The sequence below is a fragment of the Hemiscyllium ocellatum genome, chromosome 23 (assembly GCF_020745735.1).
Source record: "Hemiscyllium ocellatum isolate sHemOce1 chromosome 23, sHemOce1.pat.X.cur, whole genome shotgun sequence".
In the NCBI taxonomy this organism is placed as follows: domain Eukaryota; kingdom Metazoa; phylum Chordata; class Chondrichthyes; order Orectolobiformes; family Hemiscylliidae; genus Hemiscyllium; species Hemiscyllium ocellatum.
The window spans coordinates 54,342,574-54,363,940 of record NC_083423.1 but is presented as its reverse complement, the minus strand read 5'-3'; the positions used below and the strand labels follow the sequence as shown (position 1 = coordinate 54,363,940).

The 21,367-nt window shown below is 44.2% G+C and overlaps 1 protein-coding gene across 2 annotated transcripts in view; it reads left to right on the top strand.

Moving 5' to 3' along the window:
• The window catches only part of itpr2 (inositol 1,4,5-trisphosphate receptor, type 2), a 266,776-nt gene that overhangs the window by 187,017 nt on the left and 58,392 nt on the right, over positions 1-21,367 (top strand). For both annotated transcript variants that reach the window (XM_060843021.1, XM_060843020.1), the window contains 6 exons: positions 496-752; positions 3,007-3,207; positions 5,098-5,208; positions 10,012-10,107; positions 11,664-11,780; positions 15,361-15,471. In XM_060843021.1, coding sequence (XP_060699004.1) covers positions 496-752; positions 3,007-3,207; positions 5,098-5,208; positions 10,012-10,107; positions 11,664-11,780; positions 15,361-15,471 — 893 coding nt within the window. The remainder of the gene's footprint in view (positions 1-495; positions 753-3,006; positions 3,208-5,097; positions 5,209-10,011; positions 10,108-11,663; positions 11,781-15,360; positions 15,472-21,367) is intronic.

The following is a 21,367-nucleotide window of genomic DNA, read 5'->3' as shown; positions in this document are numbered from 1 at the left end:
GTGCATTCCAGATCCCAGCCACATGGGGAAGAGGATTTTCCTTGCCCAATCGCCTTAAAGCTAGGCCCTCTTATTCACGATCTTCCCACCAACTGGAGCAATCTCTCCTTATCCACTCTGTCCAGACCCCTTGGGATTTGGAACACCTTATTCAAAATCTTCTTTCAACCTTCTGTTCCTGACAGAAAATGTTCTCACTTCTTCCTGTCCATCCACGGAACTAAGTTTCCACATTGTTGGAACCATTCTCCTGGATCTGCTCCTGGGTTTGACTTGCTGCTCTCCCGGTTGATTAACCCTCTCTTCTCCCTGCCACCGTCAGTCTAGAGGTCAAGTTCAAGGTATCTAAGGGATCCTAGAGATTTCATGATGTGCATCTTAACATGCTATTGAGGTGAAAACTTGGGCTCCTCTTCTGAGTTGTGCAATCAGGAGGGTCTAGAGCATCATAGACCTTACCCATTACAAAGCAGAGCGTCTTTTCATATTCCTCAGTGAAAGATTCATCGTATCACCTGAAGGAGGGAGTGAAAGGGCAACTGGCAGAGGCCTCAGTTGCCACGCACAAAGCCTACTATATGTACAGAAGGGAGATGGATCCCGAGGCTGATCTGGTGCCGGTGGGGAGTGAGGGCATCGTGTCAGAAGAGAAATCTGGTGAGGAAGAGGCCATGAGTCCTGCGATCGCTATCATGGAGCCCATTCTCCGGTTCCTGCAGCTACTCTGTGAGAACCATAACACAGAGCTTCAGGTAAGACCAGGGGCTTCTCGCAGATCACCCCAGCCAAGCTCATGCACTTCAGGGTCAGCAAGCATGGAGGAAGAAAACTAGCAGCACGGTGGCTCAGTGGTTAGCACTGCTTGCCTCACAGCACCAGGGTCACAGGTTCGATTCCAGCCTCAGGTAACTGTCTGCATGGAGTTTGCACATTCTCCCCATGTCTGCAGGGGTTTCCTCCAGGTGCTTTGGTTTCCTCCCACAGTCCAAAGATGTGCAGGTCAGGTGAATGCCTTCCTCCTCTCTTAGGGAGGCCAATACCCACTTTATTCTAAAGAGAGGGAAAGACCCTGTAGACTGTGACTCGTACCGACCTGTCTCGCTGCTGAACGTAGATTGGAAAATCCTGTCTAAAACACTAGCTTTGAGATTGGAGAAGATAGTGCCCACTATCATAAGGAAGACCAGACAGGTTTTATTAAGGGTCATAACTCTTCCAATATGAATGGAGTACAGATATGCCAGCAGAGGTCACTTCCAGGTTTGGTGGTCTCCTTGGACACAGAAAAGGCGTGTGACCAGGTGGAGTGGCCATTTTGTTTTGGTGTCCTGGGACATTTTGGCCTGGGGTGGAGAGGGCTTTCGCCAGTTTGGTGGCAGAGCTATATATACCTCCCACATGGTAAGGGGGGGGGCGGGCACGGTCGATCTCCCAGATTTGAAGTGATACCAAAGAAGCGCCTTATTGTCCTATTGTGAGTGACTGGGTGTGGAAGGACCAGAGGTCGATATGGCTCATCATCAAGGTCTCCCAGCCAAGGTGTCCCCTCCTCAGCCTGCTGTTTATGGATAGGATGAAATCTCTTACTGAACGTCGTAGAAATCCAATTATTATAAACATGTTCAGAGCGTGCAGGGCGAGGGAAAACTGCATAAGACCTCGTCATTTACCCCTTTGGTTGGAGCCCCAGGATTCACGCCGGGGTCAGCTTTAAGGTATGGTAGGTCAAGGGAGTCTCCTGCCTGGGAGACCTATTTGAGGGAGACATCTTGATGTCATATGACCAGTTAAGCCACAAATATGGGCTACCCTGTAGGGACCTCTTCTGTTATTTTCAGATTAGGGATTATATACAGAGAAGGACCACGCTCTTGACTCAGCCCCACAAGTCTGACATGGAGAGGAGTGCGCTCTGATGAGTGGGCACTCTCTCAGTCAGTACTCGATATCACTTACAGAGGGGGGGCACCATGGAGGACATGGAAAGACTCTACAGAGTCTGGAGTCAGGAACTAGGGGTAGAAACTTCATCTGAAACATTGGAGGACATATGGGAGAATGTGAAGAAGATCTCAAAATGCAATGAAGTGCAATCAAAGATTTTCCACACAGCCCATGTGGCCCCGGAGCGATTAGCAAAGTTCAGGGGCACCTCCAGGCTGCCCTAGCTGTAAAACAAATACCGGCACCCTGACACATTGTCTGTGGTGGTGTCATAAGGTCTGTAGGTACTGGGGTGTCATAGTGAATGAGGTGGAAGGGATTCTGGGAATTGAAGTTAGGGTGGATCTGGTATCCCTCCTTTTGGGACTGCTGAATCTGCCTTCATTAGATGAGCATGGGAAGAGATTATTTAATATTCTTATGTATAGTGCAAGGAAGAACATTTTAATGAACTGGGCCTCAGAACCCCCCCAGGTCCTATGGGGTGGTATAGATTAGTGATGGAGCATGTTCCCCTGGAGTTTCTTATGAACGTGGTGCACAAGAAAACGGAACAATTCTATAAGGTGTGACAGCCCTTTTTAAATTACATAGACATGGACTTGTCAGCCATATTGACCTTTATATAGCCGTGAGGGCTGGGTTTGGCAGTCTGGGGCCTTGGGGAGAATGCTTGAATAAATACTTGTATAATAACTAACGTTCCAGTGGATGGGAGCTTCACTGGGAATGTGCCAGGTGGTGTAGCTTTTAGTTTAATTTGAGTCCAGTTAATTAGAGTCGAGAGAGTGGTGCTGGAAAAGCACAGCAGGTCAGGCAGCATCCGAGGCGCAGGAGAATCGAAGTTTCAGGCAAAAGCCCTTCATCAGGAATGAGCTCATAGGCTCGAATGTGGATTTGGGGCTGCTGTCAGATCTTGGTGGAGCCGACGTGACTAGCTCCTGTCCCTAACCTGACCATTTGTGCGGACTACATCAAAGTATCTCTCATTGAAGAGATCAGTGAGATCTGATTGCTCTACTTACTGACGATTGATCATTTTCACGTTTTCCGTCTTTCTAGAATTTTCTACGGCACCAAAACAACAAAACTAATTATAACTTGGTGTGTGAAACGCTGCAGTTTATGGACTGTATCTGCGGCAGTACCACAGGAGGGCTCGGCTTGCTGGGACTCTACATTAACGAGAAAAATGTCTCGCTCGTCAACCAGACTTTGGAGACGCTGACTGAATATTGCCAGGGACCTTGCCACGAGAATCAGGTAAGGTTTCAGGAGTCAGTGCCCATCGATTGATTCTCCTCCAATGTTAACGCGTTTGTCACGTGTGAACTAGTGTGCCAATAGGCCTTTGGGTAGTCAACGTAGATCAGAGCTAATTGGTACAATGTTAACTGGTAAGACTGTCGTAGGTGACCAAGTAAAGGGGTGATGGGTGAACAGACTCAGTGTGACTTTGGCTACAGGCAGCTGAGAGTGGGAGGCTCAGAGGGGAAGGTTTTGAATAGAAAAGCCTGGAGTTAAGGGTTGCTTTTGGGCAGCTTCTTGACACCCATGGAATAGGTGACCAGTGTCAGCCAGGGTGAAGGGAGCTGGGAGTGTTGGACGCCTATCCCCTTTTGGGCCCAAGTTCAAAGTGTACTGGAGTCCTTTAGGCAGAAGCGATCCTGGTTGGTGGACCTTAGCATTTTGGGAAAGCAAATCTTAGCAGGACTTATACACTTAATGGTAAGGTCCTCGGGAGTGTTGCTGAACATAGAGAGCTTGGAGTGCAGGTTCATAACTCCTTGAAAGTGGAATGGCAGGTAGATAGGATAATGAAGAAAGCGTTTGGTATGCTTTCCTTTATTGGTTAGAGTATTGAGTACAGGAGTTGGGAGGTCATGTTGCAGCTGTATAGGACATTGGTTAGGCCACTGTTGGAATATTGCGTGCAATTCTGGCCGCCTTCCTATTGGAAAGATGTTGTGAAACTTGAAAGGGTTCAGAAAAGATTTACAAGGATGTTGCCAGGGTTGGAGGATTTGAGCTAAAAGGAGAGGCTGGATAGGCTGTGTTCCCTGGAGTGTCGGAGGCTGAGGAGTGACCTTATAGACGTTTGTAAAATCATGAGGGACATGGATAGGATAAATAGACAAAGTCATTTCCCTGGGGTGGGGGAGTCCAGAACTAGAGGGCATAGGTTTAGGGTGAGAGGGGAAAGATATAAAAGAGACCTAAGGGGCAATATTTTCATGCAGAGGGTCATACGTGTATGAAATGAGCTGCCAGAGGAAGTGGTGGAGGCTGGTACAATTGCAACATTTAAGAGGCATTTGGATGGGCCGGAATAGGAAGGGTTTGGAGGGATATGGGCCGGGTGCTGGCAGGCGGGACTAGATTGGGTTGGGATATCTGATCAGCATGGACGAGTTGGATTGAAGGGTCTGTTTCCATGCTATACGTCTCTGTGACTCTAAGTATCAATGGGGAACATTTAGGAGACAGCGATCATTATATCATAAGGTTTTGGATGGTGTTAGAGAATGACGCACGCAGTATGAAAAATCGATTGGCAGAGAATGGGTTTCAATGGGGCAAGGGCAGAGCTAAGCAGGATTGACTCGAACAAGAAGTTGGTGGGCGAAACAGTAACTGAACCAAACAGGCCTGATTAGAAACCAGAGGGAGATTTACACAAGGAGAAAGGGCCATGTCTGAGACAGTAAATGAATACTTTGCTGAATGTCTTTATCAAAGAGAACATGATGAAGAGATGGAAACTCTAAGATTATGAGGCATTCAGAAGGGCATTTGCTGATTGTTTGAGTGGGGAATAATGTTCAGTGATATGGAACAAAAGCAAGAGGTTGGCACTTGGAACTGATGCTGATTGGAAATGCCAGTGCAGACATGATGGGCCAGATGGCCTGTTTCTGCACCGTTACAGTTTAGTGATTCTATTGCAGTCTCACCATCGTGTCGACCTTCATATTCAAAAGGGTTATACATGTTACTAATAGCCTGCCATCGTTTACATGGTATAGTGTGCAGCCTTTGTGTTGCTGTTGGCTATAGAATTGCTTGCAGCACCAAGTTTCTGTTCTCCTTCTGATTAGTAGTTAAACACCCTCAGCAATGAAGCTTACCCATATTTGATTCTGTCTCTCACAGACCTGCATCACAACCCATGAATGTAATGGAATCGATATCATTATCGCACTCATCCTCAATGACATTAACCCTCTCGGAAAGTACCGAATTGACCTTGTCTTACGACTGAAGGTAAGATCGTCGATGCCTATTAACTATTTTTCTTTATAAAGAATTAATTCTGCTTCTGTCGGTCTGATGAGGGGGAATACTGATTCCATTCAAAGAATTTGATCGAAGGAAATTTGCAAAGCTACAATATCTTGGCCTTTGTCTGCCTCGCGTATGTTAATTCTAATAATTGGTATTGGACAATGCATGCAGACAAACCATTTGTTAAACCAAATACTAATGTTAAAGTTAAAACATGTCTCAAAACACTTTTCTTTTGCATTATTTAGTGTAGATTAGATTAGATTCCCTACAGTGTGGAAACAGGCCCTTCAGCCCAACCAGTCCACACCGACCCTCTGAAGAGCAAACCCCCCCCCCCCCCCCCCCCCCCCCAGACCCACCACCCCTGACTAATGTACATAACATGATGGGCAATTTCCCATGGCTAATTCACCTGACCTGCACATCTTTGAACTGAGAGGGGAAACTGGAGCACCTGGAGGGTACTGTGTGCATTTTTGAAATAAACCTTCCAAAAGGTCCCTATTTATGATTGGGGTGGCACAGTGGCTCAGTGGTTAGCACGGTTGCGCCTCAGCGCCAGGGACTCGGGTTCAATTCCAGCTTTGGGCAACTGTCTGTGTGGAGTTTGCACATTCTCCCCATGTCTGCGTGAGCTTCCTCCTTGTGCTTCAGTTTCCTCCCACAGTCCAAAGATGTCCATGTTGGGTGAATTGCCCATAATATTCAGGGATGTGTAGATTAGGTGCATTAGTTAAGGGGAGTGGGTCTGGATGGGTTACTCTTCAGTGGGTTGGTGTGGACTTATTGGGCCGAAAGGAATTCTACGAGGTAATGTTTAATTGGATATAAAAGATCCCATAGTAGTATTTGAAAGAAAGCCAAGTGAATTCTCCCCATGTCTGTAACTAGTATTTACTCTGCAACCAGTTTTACTAAAATATGAGAGTTCGGAAGAGGAGTAGGTCATTCAGCCCATTGTGCCTGCTCTGTCATTTGATAAGATCATGGCTGATCTGACTGTAACCACAAACCAGCCATCCTGCTTCACCCTCTCTCTTATTCAAGAATTTTTCCACCACGGCATTAATGATATTAAGCACTCTGCTTCCACTGCCTGTTCAGGAAGTGACTTCCAAAATTTCCAGCTGTCTTTAAGAAAACAATTTCCCATCATCTCTACGTTTTGTTATTGTTATTTTTATTTTTAAACAGTGGGCTTGGTTCTCGATCCTCAATATTTTCAAATTGATCTGTTCAGAGATGTTATTACATGCCTGTGGAACAGGTGGGACTTGAATCCAGGTTTCCTTGCTCTGAGGTAGGGACGTTACCACTTAGCCACTACAGCCCCTCTCCAACAAGAGGAAACTTCATCTAACATGATCAGACTTTTGAACAGAGCTCTCCGATATTAGAGTTGATCTTTCTCTGCACCCTCTCTGTAGCTGTAACACTATATTCTGCATTCTGCTCTGTAACCCTGACGTATGTATGTAAGGCATGATTTGCCTGGATAGCACACAAAACAATACTTTTCACTGTGTCTTGGTCCATGTGACAGTAAATCATATCCTATCCTGTTAAGGCCTGTCAGGATCTTGTACTTTTACTCTTGTAGATAGCAAAGGATACAAGCCTTGCCTGTCTAACTTCATAACAATTCGCCCATTCAAGGTATTCTCTGAACTACTTCCAATGCATTAGCTTCCTTCTGCATATAAAATGTGACCAATTCTGTACACCGTACTCCAAACGTGTTCTCACTGCTGTATAAGTGAAGCATAACCTCCCTCTGTCTGTAATCAAGTCCCCTCCAATGACCAATAACAATCTACAGTATTTGCTTTCCTAACTCCTAGCTGTACCTGTGTACTAGCGTTTTGTGTCTATTGCTGATTCCTGTGCAGCTCAGAGCTCTACAATCTATCACCATTTAAACAATATGCTTTTTTTATTATTCCTATCAAAGTGTGCGATTTCACATATCCCTACACCATATTCCATTCACCAGATCCTCATCTACTTAGAGTCATAGAGATGTACAGCACGGAAACAGACCCTTCGGTCCAACCCGTCCGTGCCAACCAGATATCCCAACCCAATCTAGTCCCACCTGCCAGCACCTGGCCCATATCCCTCTAAACCCTTCCTATTCATATACCCATCCAGATGCCTCTTAAATGTTGAAATGTTACCAGCCTCCACTACTTCCTCTGGCAGCTCATTCCATGCATGCACCACCCTCTGCGTGAAAAAGTTGCCCTTTGTTGTATACCTCCTCTTCACAGCTCACTTTCTGACCAATAGTTGTGTCATCAGCAAATGCAATTACCGTACCTTGACTCCATTCATCCAACTTATTTTTATAAATTATAAAGAGTCGAGGCCCCAGCATTGATCCTTGTGGCACATCACATGTTAACCTCTTGCTAATCGGCAAATGATCCATTTATTTAGAAGTGTGTGGAAGGTTGTAGGCAAAGTACAGGCAGGTGGGACTAGTTTAGTTTGGGATTACAGTCGGCATGGACTGGTTGGACTGAGGGGTCTGTTTCCATGCTATACGCTGATTCCCTGTTTATTGTCACGACTGATGTCTCTGGGAGCACATGAATTAGTGACTGCATTTCCTACATTACAAAACTGGCCACATTTTAAGATTGCTTCATTGGCTGAAAAACACGTGGGAATTTTGTTGAGCCAATGAAATGAGGCTATTTGTTTGTCACTTTTCTGTAGAAATCTTAAAGCGATTTTGTGTGGTTAAGCTAAATGTAGTTAGATCAAGAGAGGCACTGAAACCTGGTAAGCCTGCTCTCAGTAATTATTTTCTCTGAAGACCATAAACAATAAGCAATTATTGATAAACGCATCATACCCATTGTGTCAGCAAGTCATTATCCCTATCACTGAGCTGCAACTTGGGAGACAGTCCAAGTCCATAAATTGGAGATGCCGGTGTTGGACTGGGGTGTACAAAGTTAAAAATCCCACAACACCAGGTTATAGTCCAACAGGTTTAATTGGAAGCACACTAGCTTTCGGAGCAACGCTCCTTCATCAGACAATCACCTGATGAAGGAGCGTCACTCCGAAAGCTAGTGTGCTTCCAATTAAACCTGTTGGACTGTAACCTGGTGTTGTGTGATTTTTAACCAAGTCAATAAAGGTTTTGAGAAAATGTTGTTTGAGTGAAGCAGTACCCCCATTGATGTAATTCTTGTTTTGTATAAATGAATCATTCTGGAATAACTGTTGCATTGTATGGTCATTTACTGAAACGTACTTAAAACAAAACATAATGCTTTTCATGAACTCTGGACATCCCATTGCTATCCATCTTCAAGCATGTGCCTTTTCAAAATGTTAAAAACGGTAAAAAAGCAACTCCACAAGTTGGCAAAAATGTGAGGGGAAATCTGAGGGAACAGTCCATGAGATACCATCACCACCAGTGTGAAAGAGTGATAAAAAGAACAATGTATCTGAAGAGAAGGAAATACGGGCAAGGAACAGTCACAAAACAGAAGTGCAATTTATTCTGACCATGAGAAAGGTGTTGAGCAATGCCACAGGTAATTTCACAGGATATCGAGTATCAAGCACATGTACATCAGACTCTAAAGTCACACATTAGAAAGAGGAAAGGCAGACTTGCTATTGTACAGTGCTTTTCCGAGCCTCCCCCATGTCGCAAAATACTTTGTCCCAATGATGCAATTTTAAAGGGTATTCATTGTTTATAATGTGGGAGATGCAGCAGCCAATCTGCACGGTGTTATAAAGCGAAAATACTGCAGATGATGAAGATCTGAAAGAAAAACGAAGTGCTGGAGAAACTCAGCGAGTCTGATAGCATCCATGGAAAGAGAGAGCGAGCCCAACATGACTCATCAGTACCCAGTAATATATCATGGATTACTGAATGTAATAATCCTATTTTAAAATAATGTGACTTTGGACTTGCCATTAATAGGTCTCTAATTCCAAGATGGCTCTTGTGATGAATTATAGAGTTTGGATTTAAAATGGGAGTATGTTAGTAACTATTCTTTGAAGGGTTTAAAAAATAGTACCGAGGTCAGATAGTCCTAATCCAGTCTGTGTCAGGGCAGAGGAAACCTCTGGAGAGTCAGTGTGTGATTGTTTTTACTGTGGTGGTTGACAACAGGTGAAGTAAACTTTGAAGTCCTCTCGGCTTGGTTTTGGTTCAAAGTAATTAAGGATTGACTTTACAGAGATTAATAGTTTTAGGGCATTCACTGAAGACCTGAGGTTAGAAGTAAATACAATTTCTCTCCGAGAAATGAGTAAAGAACAGTTTGGGGGAAAGCACAGTTCGAGTAGAAAAATTTACTTTGTGAAGTTTCCAGAGCAGGAGTATTTGGTTAAAAATCTGCAGGTTTTTAGAAGCTGAGAACATCCAAGCTCTCGGTTTTGTGTGTATTCACGGTTCACAGCAAGGAACTGCAGAGAATCAGTTAAAATCAAACTTCGAGATCTGACGGAGGCAATTTCTCCAGATTTGATAATGTTGGAAAATGGGATTTTGACTTTGTTTTGCTGTGTGTTTTAAAATCTTTCAAATTGTGTTTTGCATTTAGTCAGTTTTGTTATCATCCTTTGTTTAAGATATGTCTGTTCTGTTGTTAAAGAAACTCTGCAGCTTAATGTGACCATGTTTCAATGAGAAAGCTGCTCTATCACATCACACGTTATTCAGGGATCTGACGTGCCGGTAATACATTGCCTGGTGTTGTTCTAATGAATGTCTTGTGTTTGTTTGTAATAAAACAGAACAATGCTTCTAAGCTTTTACTTGCCATCATGGAAAGCAGACACGATAGTGAAAATGCAGAAAGAATTCTATACAACATGCGACCTAAAGAATTGGTAAGAAACTGAAAATGTTATGCTGAATTTTTTTCATTGTATTATTCACTAATGTAGCTCCAACTCACAACAGCTTTGCAGAGATCTATTTTTCCCCAAGCAGCAATGTCCAATTATTATTTGTCTTTCGATCATCCCAAAGCAAATTAGATGGATTGTTACAACTTACAGGTTATAACAGGCCCTGATTTTTACTGTCTGTCCGTCTAAATGAATGAGTTCAGATCTTGACTTGGATTTTTGTCAAATTGTTCATTTAAAAAGTACATGTTTTGAAACTATTTCCAAAGTGACCTTTTAAAGGATGTCACAAGACTATTGTTCAGATTTTATTAGCCAGAGTGAAATTTAGTTTCAATTAATAAATCTGGGATAAGACTGGGCTAACAGTCCAGAATACCGGGTTAATGTTCTGGGTACATGTGTTTGAATCCCATGGCAGATGTGAGATTTGAATTCAATAAAAATCCTAAATAAAACGTTAGGCCAATGGCACGTATTTAACTTTTGTCCATTATTGTAAAAGCCCATCTGATTCACTATTGTGCTTTAGGGAAGGAAACTGTCTCCCCTATAATCTGGTCTGACTGCAGACCGACGACAGTGTGATTGACTCTTAACTGCCCTCTGGGCAAATCAAGATGGGCCATAAATGCTGATCTTGCCAGCAACGCCCACATCCCATGCGCAAATGAAAAACTATTGTCGAGTTATTGTAAAAATCCTAATAAATGTACCACTCTGCCAGCCCTTCCCCTGTCTGGCCTCCACATGACTTTATACACTCAGCAGTGTGACAGGCTCTTAACTGTCACATGAACTTCCACTCTGATGAAGAGATGGGCCACAAATGCTGCCCTTACTCACACCCCACAAAGCAACAATGGAAAGGATAAGATATGGTGGATGGGGAAGCTGCTGGTTGGAAATGTTTTCTCGCTGCTGCACGGTTACAGAGAGCGGTTAACTCGGCCCAGAGAATCACAAAGGCCAACCTCCCATCTATAGAATCCATCTACCAGGCCCGCTGTCAGGGAAAGACCACCAGCATTCTCAAAGATCCATCCCCCTGTGGCAATGTTTTTCTACAACCTCTACCATCGGGGAGAAGCCTGAACACACGCACCAGCTGGTTTCGAAACAGTTTCTCCACTACTGTTGTTAGAGTACTGAATGGACTCTCAAACTCTTTATATTCGTCTGTACCTGTGTTTTGGTTTTTGCCGTAGTTTACCTATTATTTACTTATCTATGCTATTTAACTCTGAATTGCCTGTATTGCTTGCAAGACAAAGCTTTTCACTGTCCCTCAGTACACATGACAATAAATTCAATTCAATTCACTGGGACCTTGGCCATTTGAGCCATGCCCAAAATTTGTTGAGACATACTCTCAGAGAAATTAGCCATGCTTCCCAGCACTTGACTGGGGGACACACTTGACATTGCATAGCATGAAGCAATTTTATAACAATCTGTCTTCCTGTTGTCTGTACACTAATGCACCACCTTAAGGAGCTTTCACTGTGCAAAACTGAATGCCTTTTCTTTTTAAGGTTGATGTTATAAAGAATGCTTACAGTCAAGGTGAGGAGGTTGATAACGACGAAACTTCAGAGGAATGTATCTCACCGAAGGATGTTGGCCATAACATTTATATATTAGCTCATCAGGTAAGTTGATAAATTAAGAGTATTTACAGCTAAATGTTTTCTCAATCATATATCCCTTTGAAAATCTTGGGTTGTATCAGATGAAATGGCATCTCTTTCTGCACGTTTCTCCATGGTGGATATCAAATAACCAGCTTTTAATTGTCATGAACAGTATATTTACAAAGAGATGAATACATAATGCCTCTGCAACATCCCACAACCCTTTCAGCCACTGAAATAAAGCAGGTGCCGTTGTTATATAGGAAACACACCAGCTAGATTGCAGACGGCATTTGATTAGTTGCGAAAACAGAAGTTGTTGGAAAAACTCAGCAGGTCTGTTAGTGTCTTAGGAGAGCAATCAGAGTTAACATTTTGGGGTTGAGTAACCTTCCTCAGAACTGAAGTTCAGGAATTAAAAACAGAAATTGTTGGAAAAACTGAGCATATCTGGCAGTCTCTGTGGAGAGAGGCACTGAGTTTTAAGTTCAATACTAGCCTTCAGTTCCAAAGAAGAGGCATAAAAGAATTTGAAGGATCAACTGTTTCTTTCTCCATGGATGCTGCCAGACCCTGCACTACCTATTGGTTTCAGATTTCCAGCATCTGTTGTACTTTTATTTTAATTGACTTTACTTGTTAGTTCAGGGATAAATAGCGACCTGACCACTGAGGAGAAATCTCTAATGTTGCAATCAGAGGAAGTTTTAAAACAACCTTTTATATCCATCATTCAGATGCATTGTTAAAACAAGGCCCTATCATCTCAGGTTAGTGTAAATGGGCTGCCTTGGTGCCTCAGCGGTTAGCACTGCTACCTCACTGTGCCAGGTACCCAAGTTCAATCCCAGCCTCTGGTGACTGTCTGGAGTTTGCACATTCTCCCCATGTCTGCATGGGTTTCCTCCCACAGTCCAAAAAAGTGCAAATTAGATGGATTTATCAATGCTAAATTGACCAGTATTGTCCAGGAATGTAGGATTACAGGGATGGGGCAGGGGTTTGGGTGGGACTGTAGGGATGTTATGATTCTAAATCTCCCAGTGACACTGTAAGGGAATTATCCCTTGCATCTCATACATGACAATAATGACTTAATTTAATCAGCCATTGGGACACGCTGTGATCCCAAAAATGCAAGCCTCAATCTCTTTCACCTGAGAGGGCTGGCAAGATCTTAGTCTAATGTCACACCTGAAAGTCAGCAGCCTATGACTGGCCAGAGGTCCTGCAGTACTGCACTGGAGTGTCAGCTAGAATCTGTGATCGAATCTCTAGACCAGAGCTCAGTTACATATTGACAATACAGGTGGGAGATGGCATGGCATCTTTTTATCATATCCGTTTTGTGTAAAACATCAGGGAGGCTTTATGTAAAAATGTACACCTGCAGAGTGTTAATATCTGGCTGGCCTTCATATTTGGTGGTGTTCTCATGGTTTTGGACGTGGTTCCAAAAATGAGTTGAACCAGCCATTTTCTGTTCGAGCTCTGTTTCCCTGTTCAGCAACAGGTTGCCATTCCGGTTCCTCAATAGCCGTTACATTTTTGTTTGTTTTTTTTAAAAAAAGAGGCCTGAGATGACCAGGCTCAGGTTTAGAAGAATTGTAACAACAAATGCAGTTGTAAACCAGGCCAAAATCTTATCTTCCTGATTCTGCAGAGAAGTGAGATGCTCGTAATGATGGTACAATGATTATTTTTCAGCAGGTTCCTGAATTCTGACTTGGGATGTAGGTCTCACTGGCAAGACTAGCATTTACTGCCCGTCCCTCGTTTCCCTGGGAGATTGTGGACTCTCAGTCCTACAGCATGGAAATAGACCCTTCGGTCCAACCAGTCCATGCTGTCCATAATCTCAAACTAAGCTAGTCCCACCTGCCTGCGCTTGGTTCATATCCCTCCCAATGCTGTGTGTACTTGCATCCACCATTTCCTCTGACAGTTCATTCTTTATACAAACCACTCTCTGCATAAAAAGACAAGTTGCTCCTTCCTGTCCTTTTTGAATCATGTCTCCTCCCACCTTTTTAAAAAATATGCCCCCTTGAAATCTACCACTGTAGTGAAAAGACATATGTCATTCACCACTTGGGATTTTAGAAACCTCTAGAAGGTCATCTACGTTCCAGTGAGAAAAAAATCCCAGCCTCTCCTTAAAATTCAAGCACTGCATTCCCAGTAACATCCTGGTAGATCTTTTGTGAACAGCTGAGTAACAGGGCGACCAGAACTGCACACAGTACTCCAGAAGAGGCCTCACCAATGTCCTGTACAACCTTAAAATGATGTACCAACTCCAATGCTCAAAAGATCTGGGCAATGAAGGCAAGCATGCTAAACACCTTCTTAATTTCCCTGTCTACCTGGGAGAATGATGTTCCTGAACCCCTAATGGTCTTTCTACCATGAACCATGTTGAATATTTTCTGGGAGCAGCTGAGAGACTTCCTCACAAAAACAGCAAGTATTGAATAGTCAGAATCCGATTCAAAGACCCAAGAATGGGAGGTTTCCTTCCCTGGAGAATACCGGTCATCTATTTGTTTTAAATGACAATCCAGCAGCTTCAAGCGCCACATTTACTGTCTTGATGTCTGAATCCCCAGTAGGAGTGATAATTGAGCACCATCCTCAGGATTATTTATCCAAAATGTCCCTGCCTCACCACCACAGCCTGGACACTGCGCTGTTACATCCATTACATCTCAAGGCAGCTCACATGATTCCACAGCCAGTAATGAAACCCTTTGAGGTGTGGCCACTGTCCTTCAGTAGGAAAACACAGCTGCCAAATTGTGCACAGAGAGATCCCATAATCGGCAGAAATGGCTGACCAACTTAGCCTGTTTCGTTGGATTTATTCAAGAGAGTAAGGACGGCCAGGGCATCAAGGGTTCTCTCTCGGCTCCTCTTCAATAGTCCCACGTGCCCTTTTATGTTCAGCTGAGCTGACAGATCAGTCTTGGAATTTCAACTCAAGGACCTTTACAGAATCATAGAATCCCTAAGGTGTGGGTGCAGGCCGTTTGGCCCATCGGTCCACACTAACTCTGTGAAGAGCATCCCACCCAGACTCGCCCTCCAATACTATCCCTGTAACCCTGCATTTCCCATGGTCAATCCACCTAACCTGTACATAGAGTCATACAGCATGGAAACAGACCCTTCGGTCCAACTAGTCCATGCCGACTATAATCCCAAGCTAAACTAGTCCCATCTGCTTGCACCTTTGGACTGTGGGAGGAAACTTGATTCAGGGCTTTATGTGAGAGGTGGTTCCTCCAGCAGTAGAGCGCTTCCTCAGCATTATACTAAGATGTCAGCTGAGAAAAGAGCAGGCAACACACCTGTGTTCAAAATATGATGTGTTTCTGCCATGTGTGAGATCAACCGCCCCTCAATTTACTTTAGACACAGGAAATCAGAATATTCGGTGGCAAAGTCGACCTTGCAGGGTGACAGTGAGGAGACGGGAATAGTGCTCGGAGATCTGGAAGGGCTGAATAGTCAGCTGTTGTGCAATAACAAATTCTGTCGTTGTTTGATTATCGATTTTTACAAGCTGCTGATATCATTTTGGTTTTTATTTCTCCAGCTTTCACAACACAACAAGCTGCTGCAACAGAAGCTCAAACCAGGTTCAGAGCCTCAGGACAAAGGCAATGAAGCTGTGACATATTATGCTAATCACACTGCGCAGATTGAGGTATGCTGACAGCACTGCAATTCAACTTTCAAACAGTTGGTCACCTACTGAAACCCTTGTCCTCACGACAGGCAGATTTGAACATAACGAATGCTTTGCAACAGTGAAATGTAGCAAACTCTGTTACTTAAATGTTAGCGATGTCGCAGAATGCTGACCCACACCGCAATGTTACATATTACACACACACCCACCCACACACCCACCACACGTGCTCACCCTGCGCACGTGCACATGTACACAGAATTGATCACAGGGACACTCGAGGGGCTAGAGTTAGCGCTGATCTATTGTGGGGTCGGAAGGCATTGCAGAACCAAGGAAGGGAATGAGCATGGAGATTTTCTTAAATTCCTGAATTTTAAATTCAAGGTGTTGCATAATTGGCACCAAAATGGGCTAGGGAGCACAGGGGTAATAGGTGAAAGGTACTTGAGGAAAGGGAGGACACCATTACCAAGAGTTTTGGATGAGCTCACGTTTACTGAAGGCAAGACATTGTTCTATCTTTGTAGAGGAATGAGGGAAAGTCTTTAATTCATAAAGTTCAGAAATGCTGCTTTTCCTTGAGGCATGTTTTGGATGGAGAATTATCCGGTCAGATTGGGAACTGGACTGAGTTCAAAGGGTTTGGAGGTTTTGCCTATAATCAGCTATTCAGGTCTGACGGGGTGGGGTACATGAGATCTTTCGGAGAGAGGGAATAGAGATGGATAAATTAATGGTTAAATGGGTGTAAATTGATTGTGTCATTAGTGGAATGGGTGTTTTATGTGTTATGGCTGACTTAAAGCTCTCACCTGAAAGTCTGGATTTGAAACCTGTTCAAAAATATGTATCTTCATATTACAATGAAACGTCTTGGATGTAGGTTAATGTCATAAAGTCATAGAGATGTACAGCATGGAAACAGACCCTTCAGTCCAATTTGTCCATGCCAACCAGATATCCCAACCCAATCTAGTCCCACCTGCCAGCACCCGGCCCATATCCATCCAAACCCTTCCTATTCATATACCCATCCAGGTGCCTTTTAAATGTTGCAATTGTACCAGCCTCCACCACTTCCTCTGGCAGTTCATTTCATTCCATACACATACCAGCCTCTGTGTGAAAAAGTTGCCCCCTAGCTCTCTTATATATCTTTCCCCTCTCACCCTAAACCTATGCCCTCGAGTTCTGGATTCCCCCGCCCCAGGGAAGAGGGGCCTACTTGCCTATTTACCCTATCCAGGCCCCTCATGATTTTATAAACCTCTTTAAGGTCACCCCTCAGCCTCTGACGCTACAGGGAAAACATCCCCAGCCTATTCAACCTCTCTCCCTATAGCTCAGATCCTCCAACCCTGGCAACATCCTTGTAAATCTTTTCTGAACCCTTTCAAGTTTCACTACATCTTTCCGATAGGAAGGAGACCAGAATTGCACGCAATATTCCAACAGTGGCCTAACCAATGTCCTGTACAGCTGCATCATGACCTCCCAACTCCTGTACTCAATACTCTGACCAATAAAGGAAAGCATACCAAATGCCTTCTTCACTATCCTATCTATCTGCGACTCCACTTTCAAGGAGCTATGAATCTGCACTCCAAGGTCTCTTTGTTCAACACTCCCCAGGACCTTACCATTAAGTGTATAAGTCCTGCTCAGATTTGCTTTCCCATAATGCAGCACCTCTCATTTATCTGAATTAAACTCCATCTGCCACTTCTCAGCCCATAGGCCCATCTTAGTTAAGATCCCGTTGTAATCTGAGGTAACCCTCTTCGCTGTCCACTACACCTCCAATTTTGGTGTCATCTGCAAACTTACTAACTATTCCTTTTATGCTTGCATCCAAATCATTCATATAAATGATGAAAAGTAGTGGACCCAGCCCCGATCCTTGTGGCACTCCACTGGTTATGGGCCTCCAGTCTGAAAAACAACCCTCTGCCTTCTAGCTTTGAGCCACTTCTGTATCTAAATGGCTAGTTCTCCATGTATTCCATAAGATCTAACCTTGCTAACCAGTCTGGACTTTGGGCTTTTTTTATTGACTCATGGGATGTAGGTCTTGCTGGCTGGGAGAACATTTACTGTCTGTCCTGAATTGCCCCTTGAGAAGGTGGGGGTGAGCTGTCTTCTTGAACTGCTACAGTCCATTAGCTGTAGGTTGACCAACAATGCCCTTAGGGATGGAATTCCTGGATTTTAACTCCGTGACACTGAAGGAATGGGGATATATTTCCAAGTGCAGTAGTTCCCAAGTATCTGCTGCCCTTGTTTGTCTTGGTGGTAGTGGTCATGAGTTTGGAGGGTGCTGTTTAAGGAGTCTTGGGGCACGTTATGTAGTGCATCGTGTGGATAGGACACACTGATTTGTCCTGGATGGTGTCAAGCTTCTTGAATGTTGTTGGAGCTGCATCCATCCCGGCAAGTGGGAAGTATTCCATCCCACTCCTGACTAATGCCTTGTAGATGATGGCCAGGGTTTGAGGAATCACTCACTGCAGGATTCCTGTAGCCCTGGCATGTATATCCATTGGTGTTTCTGGTCGATGATAACCCCTATGATGTTGATAATGGGAGACTCAGTGACATTAACTCCATTGAATGGCAAAGGGCCGTGGTTGGATTCCCTCCAATTGGAGATGGTCATTGTCAGGCTTTTGTTTGGCATGCATGTTACTTGCCACTTGTCTGCCCAAGCCCGGATACTGTCCAGGTCTTGCTGTATTTGGATTATGGTGTTTCAGTATCTGAAGGCTCTTGAATTGTACAGATAATAATTTTATAACTTGCAGACGACAAGACAATATTGTAAATGTAGGGTTGCATTGACTGCAAAAAAACATTCAGACAAGTTAATGGAATCGATAGACATCTCTATCACCGAGAAACGAGAGGTGATCCATTCTGGTATGAGGATTCAAGAGTCCTAGGAACAGGGAGGCCAGTGGTTTGAGCCAAAGCAATTCTGAAACAGTGCAGTTTGATATCCCCTTCTAAATCCCACTTTCCGAAGGATGGCCAAGTATTGGAGCATTTAAGGATGTGTTTTGTTTGAATAGTACCTGAGTACTATTGGTTAGGTGAGGTGACTAGTTAGTTTCTCCTTAGAGCATACCCCAGCATGGGGAGCATTGGTACATTTACCACAAGATGGGGCTTTTGACAGAGAACATTCAGAGAAACTATATCACTGGCAGCAATATCAGTCACCAGATTGGAAAAGGAGCCAGTGCATAATTAGATTTTGTTTTGCCCAGTGAGTGATGATGAATTGGAGTGCACTTCCAGAGTGGCTAATGGAAACGAGTTCAGCAATAACTTTTGAAAGGGGCATTTACTTGAGCAGGAGAAAATTGCAATTGGGGCTAGTTGGAAAACTTTCAAAGAGCAAACACGGACAACAGAGGGCTGAATGGCCTCAACTTATGGGTGTGTGTGTAATAAAGTAGAGTTAACTACAAGTAGAAGCTGTTGACCTCTTTAGTGCTTTGCTGGAGGAATAGCTCTCTGGTAAAGTCACTCAGTACCTGCTGGTAAAGAGAATAAATCCCATTCACTTTAGGGTTTGTGAACCTCTGAGACTCAAGCTTACAAAAAGCATTAGTGGGCGGCACGGTGGCACAGTGGTTAGCACTGCTGCCTCACAGCGCCAGAGACCCGGGTTCAATTCCCGCCTCAAGCGACTGACTGTGCAAACTCCCCGTGTCTGTTTGGGTTTCTTCCGGGCGCTCCGGTTTCCTCCCACAGTCCAAAAAAAATGTGCAGGTTAGGTGAATTGGCCATGCTAAATTACCCGTAGTGTTAGGTGAAGGGGTAAATGTAGGGGAATGGGTCTGGGTGGGTGCGCTTCAGCGGGTTGGTGTGGACTTGTTGGGCTGAAGGGCCTGTTTCCACACTGTAAGTAATCGAATCGAATCGAATCTAATCTAATCTAATTCCTCTGGACCGATGTTTCTCTATGTTGAGTTTCTTGTTGCAGTCAGCTTCAAACATGACAGCACGGTGGCACAGTGGTTGGCACTGCTGCCTCACAGCACCAGGGACTAGGGTTCAATTCCAGCCTCAGGTGACTGTCTGTGTGGAGTTTGCACATTCTCCCCATGTCTGCATGGGTTTCCTCCCAATATCCAAAGATGTCCGGGTTAGGTGAATTGGCCATGTTAAATTGCCCATAGTGCTCAGGGATGTGTAGGTTAGATGCAATAGTCACGGGTAAATGTTGAGTAATAGGGTAGGGGAATGGGTCTGGTGGGTTACAGTTTGGAGGGCCAGAATGGACTTGTTGGGCCAAAGGGCCTGTTTCCACACTCTAGGGATTCTATGATCTGCTGTGTCAGGTGATTGGCATTGAGTATTTGCATAAACTGGAGAAGATATAGTACATAACATTCCAGTTACAATGGCTCTGCATCTGGAAATGGGGCTGGCAGTTCCCTTTAACTCTGAGTCAGTCTCTCAATAGCTCAGAAAGAGCATTCTGATCTCACTGTCAGATGCTTTTGAAAGAAAGCTTTTACACTGACAAGACAAAGAAACAATTGTGATAATTCGCTGCTCGTTTGAGCAGTCATTGTTTATAACATCTCCCTCAGTTACACTGAGAGTGTGAGAGCACCATTAAAGGCTCATTATTATAACAACAGTGGCCGTAAACTACATACCAACTTCAGATGGGAAGAGTTCTCGAAAATTGCCAAGAAACAATTTGCAAGTGTTCAGCATTTTTTCATGATCTGAAAATATTCCCCAGCCAATGAAATGCTTTTGATGTCAAGTTACTGCCATACTGTCAGAAACATAACTTGCCTACACACAGCGATGAGATAGTGGCCAGATAATTGTGGTGAGTGATGTGAAGTTGAAAATGAATACTGGGCAGGAACAAGGGTGAACCACCCTACAGTTCAGACTTTGTGTTAACCTGACGGGGCCTTCAGTAGAAACGTCATCCAAGAGAGAGCTCCTCTGAAAGTGCTACACTCCTTCAGTACTACGCTGAAGTCAGGTGGCATAGTGACACAATAATTAGCACTGCTGCCTCACAACCCCAGGGACCCAGGTTCGATTCCAATCTTGGATGGCTGTGTAGAGTTTGCACGTTCTCCTGCTGGGTGCTCCAGTTTCCTCCCATAGTCCTCTAAGATGTGTCGGTTAACTAGGCCGTGGGGATTGTAGGGTGGATCTGAGTCTGTGTTGGATGCTGATTGGAGGGTTGGTGCACACTTGATGGGCTGAATGGTCTGTTCCTGCTCAGCTGTTTTCCCTGGAGCGTCGGATGTTGAGGGGTGATCTTTGGAGGTTTACGAAATTGAGGGGCATGGATAGGATAAATAGACAAAATCTTTTCCCTGGGGTCAGGGAGCCCAGAACTAGAGGGCATAGGTTTAGGGTGAGAGGGAAAAGATATAAAAGAGACCTAAGGGGCTACTTTTTCACACCAGAGGGTGGTACGTGTATAATGAGTTGCCAGAGGATGTGGTGGAGGCTGGTACAATTGCAACATTTTAAGAGGCATTTGGATGGGTATATGAATAGGAAGAGTTTGGAGGGATATGGGCCGGGCGCTGGCAGGTGGAACTAGATTGGGTTGGGATATCTGGTCGGCATGGACGGGTTGGACCGAAGGGTCTGTTTCCATGCTGTACATCTCTATGACCGTAGTGGGGATTCTGTGAAGTGTTAATCAGAAGTAGTTACTTGGGTCTGTGGAGTGGGACTGGGGTCCACAACCTTGCTACATGTTTAAACCCAGGCTGATAGATGCCGTAGAATCTTTGGGTCAAGCCAAAGTTGGGGGCATCTATGGGAGATCGGTGGTTGGGCTTTTTTTTTAATCTTCCGCTTGTTTTATTGAAAGAATGTTTGTAATATATTGATGGGAGACCTTCTCCATTTCGAA